The sequence below is a fragment of the Sebastes fasciatus genome, chromosome 13 (genome assembly GCF_043250625.1).
Source record: "Sebastes fasciatus isolate fSebFas1 chromosome 13, fSebFas1.pri, whole genome shotgun sequence".
Taxonomy (NCBI): domain Eukaryota; kingdom Metazoa; phylum Chordata; class Actinopteri; order Perciformes; family Sebastidae; genus Sebastes; species Sebastes fasciatus.
Window position 1 is genome coordinate 5,750,638 of NC_133807.1, and position 23,919 is coordinate 5,774,556.

Below are 23,919 nucleotides of genomic sequence, written 5' to 3' on the forward strand. Positions count from 1 at the left end.
CTTTTTATTGCATGAAATGTATTTATGGTGTTGTTACTATGACACACCAAAGACAATAGTTTGTGTTAATTTACTGTTAAAATTAAAATGATTTCAGCTGAAATTACTGTGTTTCATGCCCTCTTTTCATATCAGCCCATTTTACCTGAACATTGTGTCGTAGCTCAAGAGGGAACCTGCTGATACACTAACTCTCAGAATTCCAAAACAATTATACTATTTCACTTATTTTTTTTTTTTAACAAATAAATATTTAAGAGACCCATGCCAATTTATGAAAATACCACTAGATCTCATGCATAGCTTATTTGATGGTCTTATAAATCATTTACCAAAAAGTGGCCCATTTTACCTGACTCCACCCTACAACAACAAACAAACAAAAAAATAAATCTACCACTTGTTTTCCCTAAGAAGCAAAGAATAAAAAGGAACTTAGAAAGATTATCCTGGCAAAAAAAAAAAATGTCCACCTGTTCTTAAGTCATAAACACAGGAGAGAAAATAATTTAGATCAGACTTAGAAAATAGATCACCAGAAAAAAAACATCTTGCTTGTCTTTCAGGGCTTCCGTATTTTCCTTCACCTATTTATACATCTTCCCCTTTCCCTATGTCCTGGCTGGGGTGGCCTGATGTCATATATAAAAAAATAAGTAAAACAAAATAAAATAAAACTAAAAAAAAACACTCTCCCGACACGGAACAGGCTCTCTTCGGATGGCTCTGGGAGCTGTTCATAATAAGAAACTTGTGTTTTGTCAGTTAAATGCTTTTAATGTGAAGTTGCAGCAGTAAGAAAATGTTCGGTGTAAGTTAATACAGCATTTAAGTGGTGGACACACTGCCCGCACGAGGCTTGCGTGAGTCTCGCGTGGCGTGTTGTTTTTTATTTCGGCGTCCATGTTAACAGGTTAGAGTGGACACACTGCCCGCATGAGACGCAAGTCTCACGCGCGTCAGACGCGCGTCTATTTTATAGAATAGAAGGCTCGCCTATTTTACGAGCCCCTTGCGTCTCAGCTGCGTGTCCCAGCAGCAACAGACAGTGAAGGTGATCTATTGACAGTATATGGACATCATATCAGCTACATAATACAGTTTACATGTCTAGACATCTGTAGAATATGTCACAGACAGTGAAAGGGATCTAGTGACTGTATATTAACATCATACCAGCAAGACTTTACTGCAGTTTACATGTCTAGACATCTGTAGAATATGTCACAGACAGTGAAAGGGATCTAGTGACTGTATATTAACATCATACCAGCAAGACTTTACTGCAGTTTCCATGTCTAGACATCTGTAGAATATGTCACAGACAATGAAGGTGATCTATTGACTGTATATTAACTTCATAGCAGCAAGACTTTACTACAGTTTCGAGGTTTATCTGTAGAATATGTTATGGAGATGAAAAAAAAGTAAAGTTAAGTAAACTTGTTTTTAAATCAACACTTCCTGCTTTCATTTCAAAATAAAAGCCCTCAGGCGCTTTTTCTATAGACAGAATCCCTTCATTTGTTAACACAAGGCTTTTATTCTGAAATATGAGCAGTCAGTGCTGTGGAACACGCAGTCATTTTGGGAGCTCAAAAAATTGATAAAGGTGGGGTTTAAATCAACACTTCCTGCTTTCATTTCGAAATAAAAGCCCTAAAGCGGGTTTTCTTTGCGAAGAATTCCTTCACTTGTTAACACGAGGCTTTTATTCTGAAATATGTGCCGGACAGTGATGTGGAACAAGCAGTGACTTGGAAAGCATCATAAATGAATACAGTACGGAGTTTTAATTGTGAGTTATTACTATTATTTACTAATTCTGAACCTTTTTCTGTCTAAAATAAATATAAATTATATTTATCATTAAGTTAAATGGCCATTAAAAGGCAAACTCTATGTAGAAAGAAAGGGCTGTCAGCAGCAGCAGAAACACAGCTGACAGGTAGCTGACACGCAGCCAACTCGCGTCTAGTGTGAACCCCCTAGGTGTGCATCACGAAGCCACGACGCGACGCTGCCGCCACGCGAGCCTAATGCGGGCAGTGTGCCCACGGCTTTAGAATTCAATAGAATTGTTGCTGACTGAGTCAGTTCAGATTCTATGGCGTTTTTTGTTTGTGAAGCTGTGAGGTAGACGAAATATCAGAAACACTACAACAAAGTCCATTCTCAGCAACAACCATATAATTGGAGAATACAGCAACAAATACAATGGCAAACATAAGTACATTTTGTGGGTTTTATTCCATCAGTGACTTTCTCTGTAAGGTCTGAGCTAATGGGATAATTCACATATTATTTTTTTTGTTTTCCTGGTGACTTTAAATTCATTATGATAAAGGAAGTGCAGATATTTTAAAAGGCCTCAGGTTACAAACTATGAGTTTTGCTGAGAAACAGTGAATATAAAAATAACAAAAAGCTCCACAGGAATAAGTAACATGCTCTTCTTTTAGCAGCCTTTCACATACAGAAATCCAGACGCACATTTCATATTGACTCATAACATGTCAGTGAAAGGGCCGGACATTGGTTTCATCTCTGTGTCATTTAGGATATGTTCTTTGTTTGTCATGGGATCTCTGACAGGATGCCACAGGACCAACAGACGCTGTTGAGGGCAGAAAAAAAGGACAATTGGACAAACAGAATGATAATTAAATTAATGTAATGTATATTGGGGCAATATAAAATTTTACATATGTAAAGAAAAACTAAGCAGGATGTGTTGGTGCTCTTACCTGTCTGAGGGTGCCCTCTGTGAGGCATATCTTGCCGACTGCCCAGATGGGTACTGCAACCACCGAGGAGAGGGCCATGGCCCAGCCCAGACCGCAGGCCCAGTTTGGGTACACATAGCCCCCGCTGGATGCCAGAGGCTGGTAGGTCACAAAGAAGCCGATGAAGCAAACCTTGAAAGAAAAGCAGAGGAACAAACTCGTACTTCCGTGGACAAACAGGAGGCGGTATAAACACTGTGACGTCGCCCTGGTTTATTGTGTTGTTTATAAACCAAGACGTGATGGCAGGAAGTCTTTGAATAACAGGTTTTGCTTGTGCAGCTAAGTCAGCTGCAACATTTTTGGACTTTGGTGCCAAGTCAGAAATTCCCCAGACAAACCAATTCTGTGCTGATACATGATGCTTCATACATGAGTCATGTATGAAGCCTCCTACACAGGACAAGGTCTCTTATTAAAGAGTGTGACGCTGATGTTTTAGGACACTCAGAGCCACACAGTAGACATTATGATGACGTGTTGGATGGATGGACGGACGGATGGACGGACGGATGGACGGACGGAAGGACAGACATGCGGAGCGCTATATACCCCTGACTACGTTGTTGCGGGGATATAATAAGTTGATATTTACATAGCAGACTGTAAACAAAGCAACCCACATTGTTGGATGCCTCCCCCAAGCTGTGAAGTTACAGTTTACATCCATGTCTGTCCAAAATGTCAACATTTCATCATTAGACATTTGTATGTAATTGTCATAATTAGCAAATTAATCCTTGAGTTAAGGCCAAACATATTTTGTGAGGTTGCAGTAACCTTAACATTTGACCACCAAAATGTAATCAGTTCATCCTTGAGTCCAAGTGGATGTTTGTGCCAAATTTGAAGAAATAGCCCTCAAGGTGTTCCTGAGATAACGCAAGAATGGGATGGACGTGAGGTCACAGTGACCTTGAACTTTGAGCACTAAATATCTAATCAGTTCATGCTTGAATCCAAAGTGGAATTTTTTTTTCCCAAATATGAAAAAATTCCCTCTAGGCCTTCCTGAGATATCACCTTCAGTAGAATGGTTTGGGATGGACGGAAAACCCCAAAACACAATGCCTCCGGGCCACAGCGATCGCCAACACGGAGGCATAATAAAAAAATGTATCCTAAATTAAAATAGTAGATCATTTGACCATCCAACCACATTGTTTTAAATATTCTTGTAATGATGCAGCATCTTGCACATATTGCTCCGGCACATGTTGCTAACCCTCTGTGAAAAATGAAGAAGTCTTCTCTTCCGCTGTCCTAATCAACTACACCCATTGTTAACTTATGTGCCCTACATAAGGGAAAACATTTTTATTTCTATAATGTCGCAGAGTCTTTGGACCATTAGAAGTAGCCTAAATAAAAGCAAGTGTTCTCTGCTGCATCCCACACAAGGGTAGTCTAGTTTAGTCTAGGGTTTTGTTGTTGTCTCTCTCTCTCTCTCTCTCTCTCTCTCTCTCTCTCTATTTTATATTATACGGGGATCTGTTTTAATGCATAACCTGAATCTCAATAAAAAATTTGATCACAATAAAAAAATATCTGATTTGTAGTATCTTTGCCTGACCTACATCTCCTCTTGACTCCAAACAGGTTAGGACTCCTCTGGAGCTCCTAAATATATAGTAGGAGTTAGGAGGGATTTCCTAAGCCAAGAAAGTTGATGAAATACACTTACATGTAGTCCTGAAAGAGACACTTGATATATACGGGCCCTGGAGAAACTCTCTCCACCTTTTTATTGTTGTTGGCTGAGGCACCACAGTTGTCTTCATTACCTCCAAGGAGGTTATGTTTTCACCTGCGTTGGTTTGTCTGTCTGTCTGTCTGTCTGTCTGTTAGCAGGATTACTCCAAAAGTTTGAAATGGATTTGAATGACATTTTTTGGAGGGGTGGAGTTTAGGAAAATGAATAATCCATTCGATTTTGGTGGCGATCCGGATCATGATCCGGATTCAGGAATTTTTTTAAGAATTCCAATCAGCCTGAGCATTAAGACCACAGAGTATAACACATGCGCAGCACAACTGATGATGCGTGACCCCGCCTCCTTCCTTCTGAGAGCAGAGAGATACGTGTGTGGATGTGTGGCGAGACATCGAGGTGCAGGAGCTGCTGTCCGTCCGCGGTGAGAAAGAAAAAAAGCGGTAGATGACGGGATGAGAGACAACGTAGTGTAACGTTATTCAGACATAACAAGACTGCAGAATGAGAGAGGCATCCGCCGATACGTTACACGGAAACACACCGTGTTAATAATAAGCTGACCACCTCACGGTACCGCCAGCTGTGAGCTGTGATCTGTTTTTAAAGTCAGGCACCTTGGCGGAGGTCTGCGCTCTCCGAGTGCCATTCTAGTTTCATGTCATTTCTACTTTGAAGAGCTGCAAGAGTCTAAAACAGAGTGTGTAACTCACCATGCAGATCAGAGGGGTGATGTAACGCCAGCACACTTTGAAAAGAAGCAACGGCCTCTGTCCTGACATATCTTCAATTGCATCACACATCCGGTCAGCCCCTGCATGATTATTACAGTTTGTTAGTAACAATTTAAAAGGACAGGACCTCCTGGTGGAAAAGCATGATGTACGTCCAACTATAACGGTAACCACCTATTACAAATGGCAATTAAGGGTTATTAGACTAATCAAAAATACATCAACAAATTACAGTTAGTTAAATAATTAAGATGGAGTGTAAAAATATTTGGAAGCATTTCCCCATTTTCCTCATGCTTTTGATATTGAGATGGATGTGATGTATGTCCAAAGCAGCGATTGGTCCAGAATTCAAATAATTTTAATATATTTTATCTACTGATCTGAGGTTAAAGGAAAAGTATAAAAGCTTTACATATAAATTATTTTTTAATTTCTATTTCTAATTATGGCTGTGACCAACTTCCGCTAACTATTTTATGAATGAGTTTTTCCTAACTCTTGTGCACATACATTTGGTTATCTGCAGTGTCTACCGACCCACAAACTGTGAAATAAGACGTACCAGCCCCAGGTTTTTTGTGTGTGTGTGTGTGTGCTGCCTAAATCAGAAAACATGTGATTCAACAAGTCGTTCAGATTTGGCTCTCGTTCCTAACTGTATGTCACTTGCAGGCAGAGGGTGAATACAGTTCGATTCCATTTAGAATGTTTACATTTAAAACTTTGAAATGGTTTAAATATTGTAGATTTGTGACATCACAAATGGACAGAAATCCTGACGGCTTGTTTCAAAAGCTCAGTTTCTGAATACGGGCTGCGTGTATTTCTCTGTGGATTAAGCGTTTCGATACTTTCACAGTATTTATATAGAACTTAAACCTGCTTTATAATATAAAAGCCATGAAAATGTCACCTTTTACAACATGGGACCTTTAAGACACTATTGTCGTCACTTTGAGGTTGCCAGGTAACCAGCCTGAAATTCTAGGAAGTCAATGTATCCGCCCTTTCCACCCTTCTACATTACAAGCACACTACTTCAAGCATTGGCACTAAATGTCGACACTGGACGTAAACTGTGAGGTGTGGTATCATCAAATATGAACATGATTACTGGATTGAAAATGAACCCCTCGATCCTCTGGTGAAAACGCACACAGGGTTCCTAAAATGGTTCCCAGAAAGGTTCCTGTGGTGGAACTTCTGGATGGACAAATAGCTTTTGGATAGCTGGATAGTACTATTACATCTGGTGAACTACAGAATAATTGAAACACAGTATTGATTATTTGACTTACCAAAGGCCCAGCCAACAGCCACACACTGGACCACAGACACAAATAATATACATGCTCCATTAGCACCATAGTAATCAACCAGCTGGAACAGGTACACTCCTCCCTGGACAACACAGAAAAGCACTTATTATATGTAGTGTCACTTAAAAAACTCCTGGTGTGTTTGATTAAGATTACAACGGCCTGTGTAGTACCTGAGTGCATAGAGAGATCTGTACGATGAAGCTGATGGAGCAGAAGAAGACGAGGAAGATTTCTCTGCGCCAGGGTCTACGCATCTGTCCTGGAAACAGGTCAATCACTGCCGACGTTATAGTTTCCAAACCTGCAAACTAACACACACAAACAGACAGAAAAAAAGAATAACATTACCAAATTGTTACATCAAACATCCATAGTGATGAGCCAGGCTGGGTCTTCACTATCACTCCATACGTAGCTGGTATAATTTATACTGGAAGATGGTTCACCTATAGCAAGGGTCAGCAATCTTTACTTAAAAAAAAGAGCCATTTTAGGCAAAAAAACAAAAGAAAATCTCTCTAGTTGTTATTAGTTGTGTGTGTGGAGTTAGTTGTTTAATAAAGCTTTCATTCATAAAGATTGATTATTTGAATTGTGCAAGATAAATTCTGTTATTTAATATTTGCAATATGTGCAATCACTCATCTTTTGTACCAATTAATGTGTTTACGATGTAATTTATATTCATATTTTGGTGCCGCTTGGGGCTTACTAATTATCATTACATATGTCGGTACCCTTTAAGGCATTCATGCTACATCAGAGTGTGCACATTTTTAGATCTGAGAGATATAGCTTGTTTTGGCAATGGCAAAACAGTCAACGGGCCAGATAAGTAACCACCAACAAAACTTCTCTACTGTCATTTTTGATGTTTCCAAGTTTAATCTTTCTTCAGTCCAGCCTTTTGTCCTCTTCTGGATTATTATGATCACCTTCTATTTCTTCTCCATATTAAGGAAAGTTCCTACCCCAGTTCTTTTCCTCCCCCCTCTGTTCTTCTCATTGTGACGCCCTGTCCCTTACATAAAGTACATAAAGCGTCCAACACTGAGTCCTTAGTTTATATAGATAAGGCCTCCAATTGCACATGAATAAAAGATTTTTGTATAGTTTTTCATTCCCCCCCCCTTCCTTTGACTCTCAAGCTGCTGTGTTTTGACTAGATAATACGCAATCAACTTGGTGCAACCATCTGCTCCCAGATGCCATGACCCAAACAGCTATGTTTTTGTCATAGCTTTGGGTAATCTTTTAGCTGCTGTTTGCTGCCATCCAGTCAGTATCACCACTACCTCAGTAGTAGTTGTAGTTATTAACCCTTTTATCCTGACTTGCCGAGAAATCTGAGAGGCAGACGTTGCACGAGCAAATAGAAGCAGCCTGAGAGTGAGGAGAAGGGGTTGAAGTTGGAGCAGGAAAATCTGTGCAAGCAACAACATATTTGAATGCAAGCATACAGTTTGAGCAGAAGCAGAGCTAATCCAAGCACAAGCAGGGCCTATTTGAGTGTGAGGACAAGGTTTAGAGAGAAAGCGTTACAAAATCTGGAAGTGAAATGAATAAGTCTTGCTCTCAAATTGAAAGACCATGCTCTTGAATAAAGATGGGGTTAACATGTTCTTGGTCTTAACTTGGTCTCAGCCCCTCAAAGTCTTGGTCTTGGTGTTGATACACTCTGGTCTTGGTCATGACTTGGTCTGGGTTTAGGCGATCTTGACTAAAACACTAAGGGTTAAACTACATTTTTAAGTGTTTCACTGATCCAGCATGAACAGTTGCAGCATATCTTTATACGCTAAGTGAATACTTTGTGCAGGACACCAACATTATGTCGTATGTTCTCTTGGTCTTACCAGTGTGTCCAGTCCCAACAGAATGAGCATAAGGAAGAAGCAGGCGGCCCACAGCTGAGGGAGAGGCATCATGGCTAAGGCCTGAGGAAATGCGATGAACGCCAGCCCAGGGCCTGGGAGGACAGAGGAGACATTTAAATTGTTGTCCTCTCCTTGTGTTACAGTTTTTGTCCTTTTCCAGCAATAGTGTGAGGGTACATTTGATTCTTGTGTCAAACAGTAGCTTTGGGCTTTAAATCATACCTGAATCGACCACCATGTCGATGGGAATTCCCTGTTTTTGGGCCATGAAGCCCAGAGCTGAGAAGACTGCGAAGCCGGCAACAAAGCTGGTGCCACTATTGAGCGCACACAACAGCAGACTGTCCCTGCATACACACACAAACATAGAGGTTAGCATACAGAATAGAACTGAGTGGGACAATGTACTGACAGTATACTCTGACAGAGACCAGGGTGTCCTACTGGTCCTCCGTAGCAACACTACGCTGACGTTACTCACGTAAAAGGTAATGTGAGAGTGGAGATCGTCTACGGTGCGGACATATACGCAAAGCTTCAGTCAACCCATTTGTAACTTTAGAAACGGGCCATCAACCGGTTCATGGTACGTTTAAATCGTATCAATGTACTCACATCTAACGTTAAAACCACTTTGTGTCGGTGTGTGGGTTACACCCCTAAGTAAAACCTATGCAGACATGCCACACAAAGGGTGAATTCAAGGGTGTAGATTTGGTTTCAGAAGTTGGTACACACACTTAAATACACTCTTAAATTGTCTTGAACTACCTAATATTCAGGGTTTATGCTCTTAACTTCACGTTTTGCCTAAAATGTTGATTACTATTATGTTTGACGCATTTCGGATTCACAAAATAGACAAACAAACCAAAAATAAATTATGCGGACAGAAAATGCTAGGACTACGTTGAGCAAAACTCCAACAAAACAACAATGTGTGCAACTACTGATCACATGGCTTACTTGTAACAGTTGTTCTTGACTTTGTTGTAGCTGCCCATTGTGATTAAGGATCCTGATGCAACACCATAGGAGAAGAGGACCTGAGCGCAAGCCTCCATCCACACCTGATGAAAAAAGATAAAAAAAGCAAAACACATGTAATTAGGTCATCAGTATCATATCAGTGTCAGTATCAGGGGCACAATTGGTTTATCTACATTCTTTTTTCTGGTCAATTCAGGTAGGTATGACACTTACATCAGCATAAAAAAATAAGAAAATCTTTACCTCTTAAACAAACAAGACTCTGTCAAGCGGCATGATTTGTCCACAGTGTCTCACCTGCAAGTCTGCCAGGCGAGAAGGATCTGGATACAGGTAGTAGACCACACCCTGCCAGGCTCCTGGCAGCGTCACCCCCCTGATCAGCAGGATGGCCAGCGTCACATAGGGGAACACAGCCGTGAAATACACCACCTGGAAATTTGAGTGGCTATTTAACATTGCTGTACTATCACTGCATCAGGTTAAAGAAGTACTACTCATATACACCTGTTAGTAGTGGTGGTTATTTCTTTGAGTTGGTCTGTATGTTTGAAGAATATGTCCACTGTTGTCACACACTTTAGCAATGCTGTCGGTAACATAAACAAAATCAAAAGCTAGTGCTACTATAATGTCATGACAATGGGACAGGTGTGAAAATATCATATTGTTACGACTTGTTATAAATGTTCTACATTTTTCCAAGATTGTGCTACTGCTATATCTGTCACTACTGTAGGTGCCTCTAATTCTCAATTTTCTTCATTCGGGAATTACAACCAGGATACTGATGTGAACATTTCCAGAACAAAATTGGAGATACCTGTACTTATTTTATCAATGTCCATGTCATGTTACCCTATATTTCTACTCCACTACAAAAATTCCACCGTGAAGTCTAACAATACAATAATAGTAGGGCAGACAAAATCTTTTATTTTTGGTTGAATTGATGGTTTAAGAAACTATTGCATTTTTGTCCATGCGTAAAATAAACATGTTTATGCACTGAAGCAACAGTAACTTATAGTACAATAAAACACGATTTCATGTCTAATATTTGTTGCCTTTTTATGTTATTTATTTTAACAATTACAGAGGTTGTGCTCTACTACTACTACTAGTACTACTGCACGTACTATTGTATAATATAATACATTGTAATACGTAATATAAACTCGGAAAACAAAGTTTGGAAATTTGTGTTTGGTCGATTATTTCTCTGTTTTTACAATTCTAAATGGCATTGTATTTTACATCGTTGGAAAGCCTGTTTATTTACCTTCACAATGATGTCCAACTTGTAAGGATCATACATTTGTGGGATGAGCAGCACAGCTGATTATGTGGGTAGCGCCCAAGAAAAATTTGCCAAAATGCTCTGCCAATGCTAAACAGTGTATTCTCCTGTTGGTATTGACTCTTGTTTTGAGTTGTTTGGTGGATTGGATGATTGAACTCTCTATCAGTAACAAGGAACAAACAAGACATATTGGCAATTTGACACTTTATTCATTTAATCCACCGTCAGGAGCCTCAGTAGCGGTGGAAGATCCATACGCAGCCACAACAGCCTGGCACCTCCTCCTCATGCTGGTCACCAACCTGGTCACACGTTGCTGTGGGATGGCGTTCCATTCCTCAACCAGGATTCGTTGCAGGTCAGCCAGCGTGGTTGTGTTGGTCACTCTAACAAGTACAGCACGCCCAAGCTGATCCCACAAGTGTTGAATTGGGTTGAGGTGTGGACTCTTGGCAGGCCGTTCCATTCTCTCTACTCCCACATTGTGGAGGTAGTCTGTGATAACCCTGGCTCTGTGGGGGCGAGCGTTGTCATCTTGGAGGATGAAGTTAGGTCCCAGATTGTGGAGATATGGGATCGCCACTAGCTGTGGAATCTCATCCCGATATCTCACTGCATTGAGATGGCCTTCAATGATGACAAGCCTTGTTTTGCCAATGACATCATTGAGGGAACACACAACCACGCTGGCTGACCTGCAATGAATCCTGGTTGAGGAATGGAACGCCATCCCGCAGCAACGTGTGACCAGGTTGGTGACCAGCATGAGGAGGAGGTGCCAGGCTGTCTGATGTCTTGTTTGTTCCTTGTTACTGATAGAGAGTTCAATCATCCAATCCACCAAACAACTCAAAACAAGAGTCAATACCAACAGGAGAATACACTGTTTACCATTGGCAGAGAATTTTGGCAAATTTTTCTTGGGCGCTACCCACATAATCAGCTGTGCTGCTCATCCCACAAATGCATGATCCTTACAAGTTGGACATCATTGTGAAGGTAAATAAACAAGCTTTCCAACGATGTAAAATACAATGCCAATTAGCATTGTAACAAAAGAGAAATAATCGACTAAACACAAATTTCCAAACTTTTGGTTTGGTGGCACAAGAGCATGAGACAGATGCCAAATGTGAACTGAGCTCTTGAAGGTTTCGATTTGGATGTTGGAAGGCAAAGCTCAGCTCCGTTGGGCTCTGGCCCAAATTAACTCCTGCCTAACCCTAAACCAAGAACAAGTCAGAACTAATTGAATAACCCTAACCCTCAATATTCAGCTAAAGGCATAAAAGTTTTCCTAACCATAACCAAGATTTCTTTTGTAGTCCTAACCTACCACCACCAGAGATGCGGGACACAAAAGCAGGTCTGCAATGTCAAAGACCCTTGGCAGTAATATAAACTTATTTTTAGAGGAGACAGGTTTGGCCCCTTAAATCCTCACACCAATGTTCACAGACCTTTCCTGCGGAACGGACCCCTTTCCAGACGCAGAAGTAGCAGGCCACCCAGCAGGCCAGGAGACAGAGCAGCAGCTCCCACTTTACTGTACCGACCTCCTCTATTCCCCCAGACATGGACAACACTCCTCTCCTGCATGAGGACATAATACAGTCAATGATGGTTGAACGCATGAAGAATTAGCATATTTCACTAAGAAAACAGAAGGTACTTAATACTTCACATCTATTGCTGCCACACTATTTAATTTACTATGAGCTTGATAATCGACTCACTCCCAAAACTCAGAGACTGAAGACTTGGTGAGATTTCCAGTTGTCCAGTTTACTGTCTGGTTGCCACTGTGCATTGCTGTCCAGTTTGCTGAGGTGAGGTCCACACATCTCTCTGTTGATAGGAAGGCAAATTATTACGATGATTAAGCGTTAATCTCCATATCACACAGTTACTGAAATAGTTATCAGAATGTTTCATTTGGTTATTATTGTCAGTCATGAAACACAGCAATGTGCCAACAGGCAGGGAAGAAGATTGCTAGCAAGTAAACATGGATGGAAACAATGCGGAGTTTCAAACTTTTAAGAAAAATCTGCTTTGCAAATCTGGTATGGTTCCAGAGCCTCCAAGCAGGGCTCAGTACACAGTATAAATACTGTACAGACTGCAGGTTGTTTTTCATGTCCAGGTGTTTGTTAAACAGGTAACAGGCCACAGGGAGAAAACACAGCTGCTCTGGCAGTGATAGGCTAACTGTGTGCCTTTATTAGTATTTGTACAGTGCAGACACTAACTCCATCAAAAGTCTCTGCAGCTGTGATCAGCTGCCACCGTCATCAGAAACGGACGTTGCTTAACGTGACGCTTCAGAGAGGAACTAGAGGAGGAACTAAGACGCAAGGAAAAGACCCAAGCGAGGGAAATGTGGATGCAATTAAGAGACTTGGGATGCACCCCAGGACTTCCTGTCAGCACCATCTTGACTGTACAAACAGTAAGTAAGTAAAATCAGCTATTTTGGACCAAAATAACATATGCCTTGGTAAAATATTTTGACAAGAAGATATATTTATGTCAGTGGGACCAGAGTGTGACGGTAAAATGTGAAGTTTGATGGCTTCGTGTCACCTGCTTTAGAGAGTTCAGAATTTCTAGTTTCCAACGATACCAAGCATCACATTGTAGAGAGAATTATTGAGGATCTTTGGTTCACAACTTGTTCACCAAGTTTATCGGAATCTGCAGAATCTCTGCCTCCATGTCCTTTTTCCTCATACGTGACTCCCACATCCAGTTTGAAGGCAGACAAGAGAGTCTCTCTGCCTCTCACTGTGCATGATTGGTGGATTTGTTGTTAGGGTTCTCTATTTTGTGAGAAACTAACCAATTCAGGAAATCACTAAGGACCTACCAATTAGCTGCCGTTTTCAGTCAGTCAACAGCAAAAGCTTGTAAATTGGGGAGGAGAAAGGAATGGAGTTTCGGAGCCTCAAGGGTTTTATTCCTCAGGTGACACCCGCTGTATCTGTGAGACGAGGTGCATTATAGGTGCGTCAGAAAGTTCATAATTTCTAGTTTCCAACGATACCAATCATGACATTGTAGAGAGAATTATCGTGGATCTTTAGTTCACAACTTGTTCACCAAGTTTATTTTTGCACAACTTTAACCCCCTGAGGTCTAAAAACGCAGCGGCGCATTTTTGCAATGTTTACTCGATGTTTCTATTAATTTCTCTGCAATAATACAGCCCAAGAATATGGTTCTGATATTGCCGGAATCTGCAGAATCTCTGCTTCCATGTCCTTTTTCCTCATACGTGATTAACACATCCAGCTCGAAGGCAGACAAGAGAGTCTCTCTGCCTCTCACCGTGCATGATTGGTGGATTTGTGGTTAGGGTTCTCTATTTTGTGAGAAACTAACCAATTCAGGAAATCACTAAGGACCTACCGATCAGCCGCCGTTTTCAGTCAGTCAACAGCAAAAGCTTGTGAAATGGGGAGGACAAAGGAATGGAGTTTCAGAGCCTGAAGGGTTTTATTCCTCAGGTGAAGAGGTACAGTGAAATAATAGGGATCCATTTGAAGCTGTATTCATTTTACAAAAACAATGTCAATAGTCATGAACTTTGATAAGATTGACTGTCTATAAGTAAAGGTTTACTCTTTGTACAAGTTATTTCTTTGTGCAAAAGTGAGCTTCACTTACAAATAGTAAAGATGAATGGATATGTTTTTGCCATTGACTATTTGATCTTACTGGTCTGTACAGATAAAACTTTGTCTTTCATATCATTTTATTTGTTTATGTGTTCTTTCACGCTAAATGTAAAGCTACTGGGAATGTCTGTTCAAGTGTAGAGAGTAGAGCTGTGAAATGGGAGACAGAAACCTGTCTCACCTCCTCCCCCCCACACACACACTCCTTTTAGGTGTGTACTGTTGTTGTGTGTGGAGGAAGAAAAAAAAGAAAGGGAGTGAGAACTGTCTTTCAATCAATTTAGTAGTAATGAATGAGTTTGTATTTCTTTTACAGAGAATGAAATTGAAACTGAGAGGATTCACAACTGCCAGGGCCCAGTGAAGCACATCCAGCATCTCTCCAGCAGCAGCCACCTCCTGCTTCTCTGCCTGCCACACAGGTCACATGAAAACATACACGTTTTGTAAATTGTAAATAGTGTATTTGCTGTGTGTTTTATATGTAAGGGATAATGTACAGCGAGCTGGACATTGTTGTGAAAGTATCCCCTGATAGGGCGATGCTGCGCCCACGACGCGAAGGGGAGGAGTCTCTCATCGCCCTGAAGGGGATTCTTTCACAACAATGACCCGCTAGCTGTACATTATCCCGCTTATTACACGGCTACGTACTGAAGAAATCAATATTTTGACTCAAAAACGGTCCTCCAGAATCCGACATCAGATCTGCAACCATAGCAATGGTCTGTTATACATACAGTAGCAACGGTCTGTTATAGAGAAATTACAGACCGCAGAACGCCGTGATTGACCAATCAGAATTGAGTATTCAACACAGCCGTGTAATAAATAGTAAATATTTGGTTTGAAGAAAAAAAAAGAACTGTTGTAATGCTAATTTTTTTCCTTTGCACACATGCATGAAGCTTGATATGCCTAGTATGAAATCATTGTTTAGTCCCATTTTATCTCAGTCCCTCTATGGTGAAAATACAGTGACACACAACTCTTCTACTCAAGAAGCGATATTACAAAATTTCCTTTTAGACATTTACTATACATTTATTTACTATTTTATTCATATATTACACTACTTTTTTGAACTTAAGACTTTAGAAAAAACTATTTCAGGCACCAAAACAATCGGCCCACATGAGTAAAGGTATATTTTCACAAGAGATTTGAAGAATTTAAAAAATCCGAGTACACCTTTTGAGCTTTAGGGCCAAATTATCTCTTTACACAGTGCTCTAGGACAAATGAGAGCCTCATGGGTAACGTGTTATTTGCAAGTACCTTTGAAAAGGTGAACTTGAAAAGACAAGTAAAAAAATGTGAAAATGTGAAAATGCCCTTAGACCTCTTAAAATACTTAGTAATAAGACATAGTTTGGATAACATACACTTGGTTTACCGATTCTGAAAACTGAAGACCTCCTGTTTTTAAACCAGTCCAACATTAATTTCTTCTATAAATAGATGATTATGAAATAGCGATATTTCGTAACTACGTCACGGGATACCAATCTGTTCCACACAGTGACACATATAGCTCATCAATTACACACCGATATCAGATCGGTACCCATTATCGGCCAATGCCCAAAGGCCTGGTATCAGTATGAGGGCTGAAAGAGTCTGATCAGAGCATCCCTAACTTTCACCAGCAGTTTTCATCTTCCATTGTTGAAAGTGGACAGTAGTGTGCATGAAATTACAGTTTAACCAGTCACTGTGTTATCTAATCTTTGCTGCGGACCAACTTTGCTGATGATGGGCACTGTATGAAACGAAAATTCTGACTAATTTGTACGGCTGTCTGGTGAGTGTAAAAAACGTGTGTCATTTTACGCAGACGATAGTGTACTGTGACATCTAATCTTTGTTGCAGACAACCTTTGCCGAGGCTAACATGCCTAAACATAGCTGTACCGAGCGGGAGCAGATGCGCGAGGCAAAGCAGCGTGCACGTGAAGCTTAGTGCTGCGTGCATTGCTAAAATTAGGGCAGAGGAAGCATTGGAGAAGCAGGCGGAGCGCCTGGCAAGCATACCTATGCCTGGCTTCAACCCTGGGGTGTGCATACAAGGTAAGGTTTATCATTACATTGGTGGTCCCCTTCCAGAGCTGGATCATACCCCACTATTTGCCCTGATCTACTTCCATGATCCTGACCATGAGCTGCAGTATCTTAGCACCCACACCTCAAACAGCAGTCTGAATGAACAATTTTACGAGCCTATTTACGAGCGCCACACATACATGCAGCAGCTCCAGGAGTCGTTCAGGATGCCATTGAGACGCATGTGCAGGTAAAGTACATGCACAATATGTGAGTCAACCAGTTCTTCTGGCCATTAAAAGATTATGTGCTGTGGTACCTGTTTGAGGACATTGTGAGAATAATTCCTCCTCCAAAGTCAGTGACATTGCGCCACACAAAGACATTGACAAAGATATCTGGTCTAGTTTCTAAAAGGTCCAACTGAATGTTGAAATTAATACTGTTCCGTTTTTAGTTTAGGCTTCACTTGGACCTGTGGGCTGATGCAGATGTTTAAAACCTTACTTAAATAAAAAAAACATGACCTGATCCAGTTTGTTTGCTAGCTTCCATAGCTGCAGAATGGTGTGTTTGTATGCAAATTTGTTCCATATGTGGCAACGGGGTGTGGAAATGGGCGGTGGATGAGATCACACCGGCCCATACAAAAGCATTGTTGTCGGAGAAACCAGTATTTCAATTCAGCATGTTTCCTTAATCTCTGATAACATATCATGGTCAATTTATGTAGCTATATTACATTTATTAATACCACATTTAAATCTGCAAAACATGAATAAAGATTAAGGCTGTCAAATTTGACACGCCACTAATTTCTTTAATGCATTAACGCAACTTGCTAATTTTAGGTTGTAGCGAGTTCAGTTTTAAAGCTAGAATGAAGATGTTGGTATCATATGAAACTAAAACATCTGAGGAATCCATTGGTACCAACCATGTCATACTAGCTTGTCGCAAAGGAGGTTAAATAACGCTCCCAACTTACGCTAAATTTTGGTGAGGAAAAACTGACATGTTCATTTTCAAAGGGGTCCCTTGACCTCTGACCTCCAGATATGTGAATGTAAATGGGTTCTATGGGTACCCACGAGTCTCCCCTTTACAAACATGCCCACTTTATGATAATCACATGCAGTTTGGGGCAAGTCATAGTCAAGTCAGCACACTGACACACTGACAGCTGTTGTTGCCTGTTGGGCTGCAGTTTGCCATGTTATGATTTGAGCCTATTTTTTTATGCTAAATGCAGTACCTTGAGTGAGATCTAAGACGTTGGTATGTTCTTTTAACTTAACTATACTGTGCATCCATCCACCCTCATCCCATACTGACCTGTGTTCCAGGGATTGTCGCAGGTGGCCCAGGGCAGAGGGTCTCTGAAACAATAGATGAGGTAGAGGAGGGCCCAGGCCAGGATAATGCTGTAGGTTCTGGAAAAAAGCTGGATCACTAAGATAGAATAGCCAGTCCCTGGAGGGAGAGAACATCCAAAATACCTGAGTTAGATAAGATAAATATGACACTTACAGACAGTGAAACCGTATACTATACTAGTAGTACGTACTGATTTGGCCAAAATGTAGCATGTAGTATTAATATGCAAACAAAAGCAAAATCTACAGTATGCCAACAATACCCGGATATTATACTGATTTGGAAAAAAAATCCCACAATGCAATGCACAGGATCGGTCCAGTCTATGGTCACAACAACAACGGTAGCCAAAAACGAATTGTTTTTTAACATTTTTCGTAGCTATTTCATCACTAAATTCACTTCTGAACATTTTTGAGGAGAGAAATTAACTGTGTCGATTTTCAATATTGACAGTTTTACGTAAATTGATGTCGAATCGAACATTTGCTGCAACATTTTCAGAGGTTAGAAACTCCACAAATTGCCGTGACAGCTAGCTATAGCGCCTGCCGGGGTCGCTATACCTCAAGATCCACTACCCACTCTCTCAAGAGGCCGGTCTTGTAGACAAGAGGCTTTTATTTCCTTGTTGACGGATGGATTGTTTAAATATCACAACCCAAATGTCCATTATAAAATTAACGGGAGCCTGTGGCGACAGAGCAGCAGAGTGGCGGGGGAAGAGGCGAGGGAAGAGGGCAGCCTCTGACGTGCCAGAGAGATACCTGCTGAGACAACATGACCCTTTTTAACATTACTCTAATATCTGGGGGGAGATCAGTCCACTGTTTCAGCCCTAGTTTTAGTATTCCTATTTTTTCTGATCTCAACCGTTTTTTTCCTGACCACATTTTTACCTTTGCCTTGTCTCGGCTCTGGTTACCTCTGGTTACCTCTGTCTGACTGCTCACCTTTGTACCGAACCTGATTTGGCAAGTAAAGATTGTTTGATTGCACCTGTCTTGTTTTGAGTCGTGTATTTGAATCCTGTATTTTTTTCTCTGTGGGTTTACCAGTTGTAACGGTTTCAGGAATTTTCTGAGCCTTTCTTTTTTTTTTTTTACAAATGAAACTATATTTTTTGTGAGATGAGTTTAAAGATTTACATCTTCAGTAGGAACCAATAGGCTCGGGGTTTGAGTGCAACAGGCAGTTTAGGCAAAAAAATACTGAGGCACTAACTAACACATTGTTTCTGTCTTTTTTATGGGATTTGTTGACCACGGGGAAAGTAAAAAATTAGACCATCCTTATCCTTTTTTTTAATTTGTGAATGATGTACAGCACTGTATTCACTTCAAACTGCGGGTTCTATTTGGGGTCCTGGAGACCACAGCCACCCCTATCAGCTCAAATAAACTTACTTAAGGATTGTTTTATCAGCTTGATACTAGATGACTTTCCCTCATTTTATGAGATTTGCTTGTAAACAAGATTTTTTTTTTGGAGGTTTCAGAATTCCACAACAGAAAATGAGTCCTCTTTCGAATATTCCTAAGCTATGGGACACCAAAAACGTTGCCTATCCTTTTTTTTTTTTTTTTAAAGATTTATTGGCTCCCGAGTTTGATCAGTTGAAGTCAAATTAAAAGTTATTTTGCTAACATTAACCTGCAGAAATTCATTCTCAGTTCTTATCGGTTTTGAACGATATAATGTCTTCAATATAAATGCTCAATGTCTTCAACAACAAACAAATGTGATGTGATTACCCTGTGCCAGCGGGCAGAGCTTGGTCCAGCAGGTGACGGCGCCCTCCTGTGTGTACTGACCAATCACAGCCTCCAGCAGGAAGATTGGCACGCCACACAGCACAGCAAAGAAGCAGTAAGGCAACAGGAAGACACCTGCACACACAGAAATATGTGAATCATTGTAAAGATACATACATAACATACATATATATATATAACTACAGTACAATATGCTTGCATAGAAGGGTTAATGTCGAACCATTCTGACCTGGCCTCTAGAAAGTGCAGGAACAGTCATTGTGACATTAGACTTTGATACTGAGATATCTTGTTTCTATTTGTATTTCTATTTGTATCTATTTGTATTAGACAAGAACAGGCCAGAAGGGGATTAATCATTACCTTAATTAAGGGGGGGTTTGTGTTATGTTCTTTTAACATACTGATGTACTCGAAAATCTTGCGTTGACTGCAGAGACGCAAGGCTCAGATCTTTTATGCAAATAAAGGGTCCAAATACACCTGAGACCAGTGATGCTGTATGATGGGATGAGGACTGGATCTGTGTTAATACAGTGGCAGTGTTTGATCCAATGTAATGCTGCCAATAACAATTTATATTTCATTATGGATTCATCCAGCGATTACTTTGCTGATTAAATCAATGAATCTGTTGATCTATGAAATGTCAGACCCGGTGCATGTGCAAGAATGTAGTTGGCAGATGATAATTAATGGCATAGTGAAAAACATGCATGACCACTTCTCCTAAAGGCACCTTGAACATGTTTCGTAATCGGCAGTAGTCGTACTGCAACTATCCAAATAATTGTGTTTGTGACCTGGCTGTTTTTTTCAAAAAGTGGAAAAAAAAGTACAAATACATGTGCTTGGTACATTGTACATTAAGAACATATTAAGTAACAGTTTCAGGGTTTTTGCTGATTATAATTTGTAGCTTCTTAGCTGCCCACAAATACCATTTAGTCACTTTATTTGAGCTAATACAGGGAATTTATACAGAGTATGGGTGAGCTTTCATTCAAATGTATTTTAAATGATTCTTTTATATCTTATGTAATCATGTGTGTGTGCGTGTGTGTGTGTGTGTGTTAACCTGCAGTTCCTTTTACACAATCCACATTCCATTGCATTAAATATTTAGAGCCCTATTTGAAGTGCACGGTGCAAGTGCATTTAGGGCGTGTCCAACTCCACTTTTGCTAGTTAAAAACAGTGCCAGGTAAGGCGTAAGGGGGAAAAGGGGTTGTATTTAGTCTCTTGATTAATCATGGGTGTGTAACAGGAATTCCCTTTAAAAGTCAGGTGCGCCTGCACATTGTCGTACATATTTCTATTTTAAAGGCGAATTCCATTATATTCTGAATTGTGTGTGTAACAAGCAAGAGTGTACGCGTGTTGAGAACCTGCCTGTGAGGACGCATCTTACTATCTGAATAATTAACCCTTTAAACAGGAAAATACTGCGTCAGACTTTAGACCAGGTTTTTGTTGGTCAATGGCCAATCGCTTTCTGCTGCCTCAAGATAGTAACGCGCCAACAAAGCACCTGACCACACCTCATTTTAAGTCCAACACGCCGATGGGCGCACAGATCGGCGCTAATACATTTGCTACTCGCACAACGTGGGAGCTGGGCGTGAAAATGACAACTGTGTCGGTCTGAAACTAGTAGTGACGGTTGCGCTGCGCTGTGCGCCGACCGGGTGTAAGATAGGGCCCTTGAAAGTTCTTCTTCTCCAGCTGTTCTGCAGCTTGATATACTGCAAATGTAATGAAGAAATCAATAACTGATGTTTACCTTTACCTAAAAAAAACAACTCACTAGTGATTTTCAACATCTCAAATATTACAGTAGGCTATATGGAATTTGTGTGTTCCAGCTTACACTTTTTAGTAATACTTTATTGAGTTTACACACTCCTGATGAGGACAGCGCCCACATTATACAGAAAGTGCAACTCCCTCTTTTATTACAATTGTACATATTATCATCCAATATATTTCTTGCTGCAACTTAGGCAGATTTTCTAGAAAAAAAAAAACACACACACCACTGCATTGTAATTCACATAACTATTAAAACCAACACCTGCCATTTTCCTCATACATCTCTAGACCTCTGGCACTCCAGAATTAAGTGTTAAATAGTTTAATCTTCATCACAATTATCAATAGGACACCCTTTTGTTTTAACAAAGCAACTCCACTTCACCACCACCGATAAGTTCTGATAAGTTCTTACTAAATATGTTTTTAATACATACCTGGGATTCAGATTCATCTATTCTTGTATGGGAAAACATCACCATAAAAGTTGTTGCAATGTTTAACATCTATATTTTTGCTGGACATTTCAACCCAATCAATATTGAAGTGTGTAACATTTCTCACAAGATCAAGTTGGTTTGTTCCAGCTTACCTCCTCCGTTCTTATAGCACAGGTAGGGGAATCTCCACACATTGCCCAGACCCACCACATTGCCTGCTGCTGCCAGAATATATTCCCTTTTCCTCGTCCACTGTTCCCTCTTATTCACTTTGGTCTCCATGTCTGTGTTCCCTCTTCAGTCCCCTGATCGTTACTATGAGTACACAACCCTGTGAGCCTGGTGTTAAACTCATCCGTAGACACAATACTGACTGTATTGCCCAAGGCCGTGGTGATAGGGGTAAGTGCTTAATAGTTGAAGATCTGTAGTACATAACTGTCATAACTTGTCTTTCAAAATCTATTGCAGCATAATTTCCTGGTAACAGGTTTTGGCTGAAGTCCATTTTAAAAAAAATTAAAATTCTGAGTTCATCACGGAATGTTACTGTTTATTTTGCGACAAGTCTTGGAGGAACACTCGGAACATTTATTCATACGTAAAATTACACAATTTTATATAAGAACTCAGTTGTAACAATCAAATGTCTCGCAATGAAAATTCTAAAATAAGCATTAGCATTTAATTTAATTAAATGATTATGTATGTATGAAGAATGGAGAAGTGTTAGCATCATTTTAAAGTTGGAACTGGACCAAGCGGCACAGTTTTTCTACTGTATATACTTTAAATACTGTTAGGTAATTGAACCTGCAGCAATACATCACAGGATGAGGGTAAAAGATGATAGGTTGATACAAGTAAAATAAGATCGTTGTAAATAATAACAATAATAATAATAATAAATAAAATAAAAATCAGTGATAATAAAAATAATAATAATAATAATAATAATAATAATAATAATAATAATAATAATAACGAGAGCTGCACGCAGCTATGAAAGGGCCCTCGCCCCTGCTCGCGGGTCGGGGTTGCTGGCGGGACGCCGACCGACGCGGCCGGGCACCGCGAAACCGAAACTCTGACGAGCGCCACGACGCCTGCCGCAAGGCTCTACGACAAGCGGTTCACGAGTTATGAAGGGGGGCGTGGCTAATGTGTAGGGGGCGGGCATAACATTCACCAATGAAACAGGCACTCTCTGCTGAGTTATATGACACTTCCCACAAGACTCTACGACAAACGGATCATGAGTTACGAAAGGGGGCGGGGCTAATGTGTAGGGGGCGGGCATAACCTTCACCAATGAAACAGGCACTCTCTGCTGAGTGATATGACACATCCCACAAGACTCTACTACAAACGGTTCATGAGATATGAAAGGGGGCGGGGCTAATGTGTAGGGGGCGGGCATAACATTTACCAATGAAACAGGAACTCTCTGCTGAGTGATATGACACTTCCCACAAGACTCTACTACAAACGGTTCATGAGATATGAAAGGGGGCGGGGCTAATGTGTAGGGGGCGGGCATAACATTTACCAATGAAACATGAACTCTCTGCTGAGTGATATGACACCTCCCGCAAGACTCTACGACAAACGGTTCATGAGTTATGAAAGGGGGCGGGGCTAATGTGTAGGGGGCGGGGCTACCCTTAACGAATAAAACAGGAACTCTCTGCTGAGTGATATGACACCTCCCATAAGCCTGTACTATAAACGGTTCATGAGATATGAAAGGGGGCGGGGCTAACGTTTTGGGGCGGGGCTATGAGTATAATTTTTCATATACATGTCCTCAAGACTGTACCACCATCATACCTGAGAAATCTGGGGCAGATCGGACTATGTACAGTTGAGTTACAATAACTCCCTGTTTCATGGCGAATGGCTCAAAATGGCCGCCACACCACGGTCCACTCGTTAAGTGAACACTCACCATTTTAATAACTTTTCATCCTCAAGGTCTTGAGATGGTCCTGACCAAATTTCAAATCGATATGATCAAATCTGTAGGAGGAGTTCGTTAGAGTACGCGGCCAATAAAACGCAAAAAT

The 23,919-nt window shown here is 40.6% G+C and overlaps 1 protein-coding gene across 2 annotated transcripts; it reads right to left on the reverse strand.

Moving 5' to 3' along the window:
• Positions 1 to 903: 903 nt before the first annotated feature.
• LOC141780038 (sodium- and chloride-dependent GABA transporter 3-like) lies at positions 904 to 22,231 on the reverse strand. Of its 2 annotated transcripts, XM_074655097.1 has the most exons (14): positions 22,006 to 22,231; positions 19,581 to 19,715; positions 17,785 to 17,922; positions 12,463 to 12,574; positions 12,187 to 12,319; positions 9,721 to 9,855; positions 9,400 to 9,503; positions 8,656 to 8,780; positions 8,413 to 8,525; positions 6,727 to 6,864; positions 6,533 to 6,635; positions 5,211 to 5,311; positions 2,748 to 2,918; positions 904 to 2,617 (listed from the first exon to the last, which is right to left on the reverse strand). In XM_074655097.1, the coding sequence occupies exons 1-14, from the start codon at positions 22,133 to 22,135 to the stop codon at positions 2,507 to 2,509; spliced, it is 1,749 nt and encodes a 582-aa protein (XP_074511198.1). In that variant the 5' UTR covers positions 22,136 to 22,231; the 3' UTR covers positions 904 to 2,506. The 2 variants fall into 2 exon arrangements, with proteins under 2 accessions (XP_074511198.1, XP_074511199.1); XM_074655098.1 differs by lacking the exon at positions 17,785 to 17,922.
• Positions 22,232 to 23,919: the final 1,688 nt, after the last annotated feature.

Coding starts and splice junctions, on each gene's coding strand:
- LOC141780038 (XM_074655097.1), bottom strand. CDS start 22,135: ATGGAGACCAAAGTGAATAAGAGGGAACAGTGGACGAGGAAAAGGGAA. Junction 12,575..17,784: donor CGACAATCCCTGGAACACAG/GTCAGTATGGGA, acceptor TCCTATCAACAG/AGAGATGTGTGGACCTCACC. Junction 12,320..12,462: donor TCAGTCTCTGAGTTTTGGGA/GTGAGTCGATTA, acceptor GTCCTCATGCAG/GAGAGGAGTGTTGTCCATGT.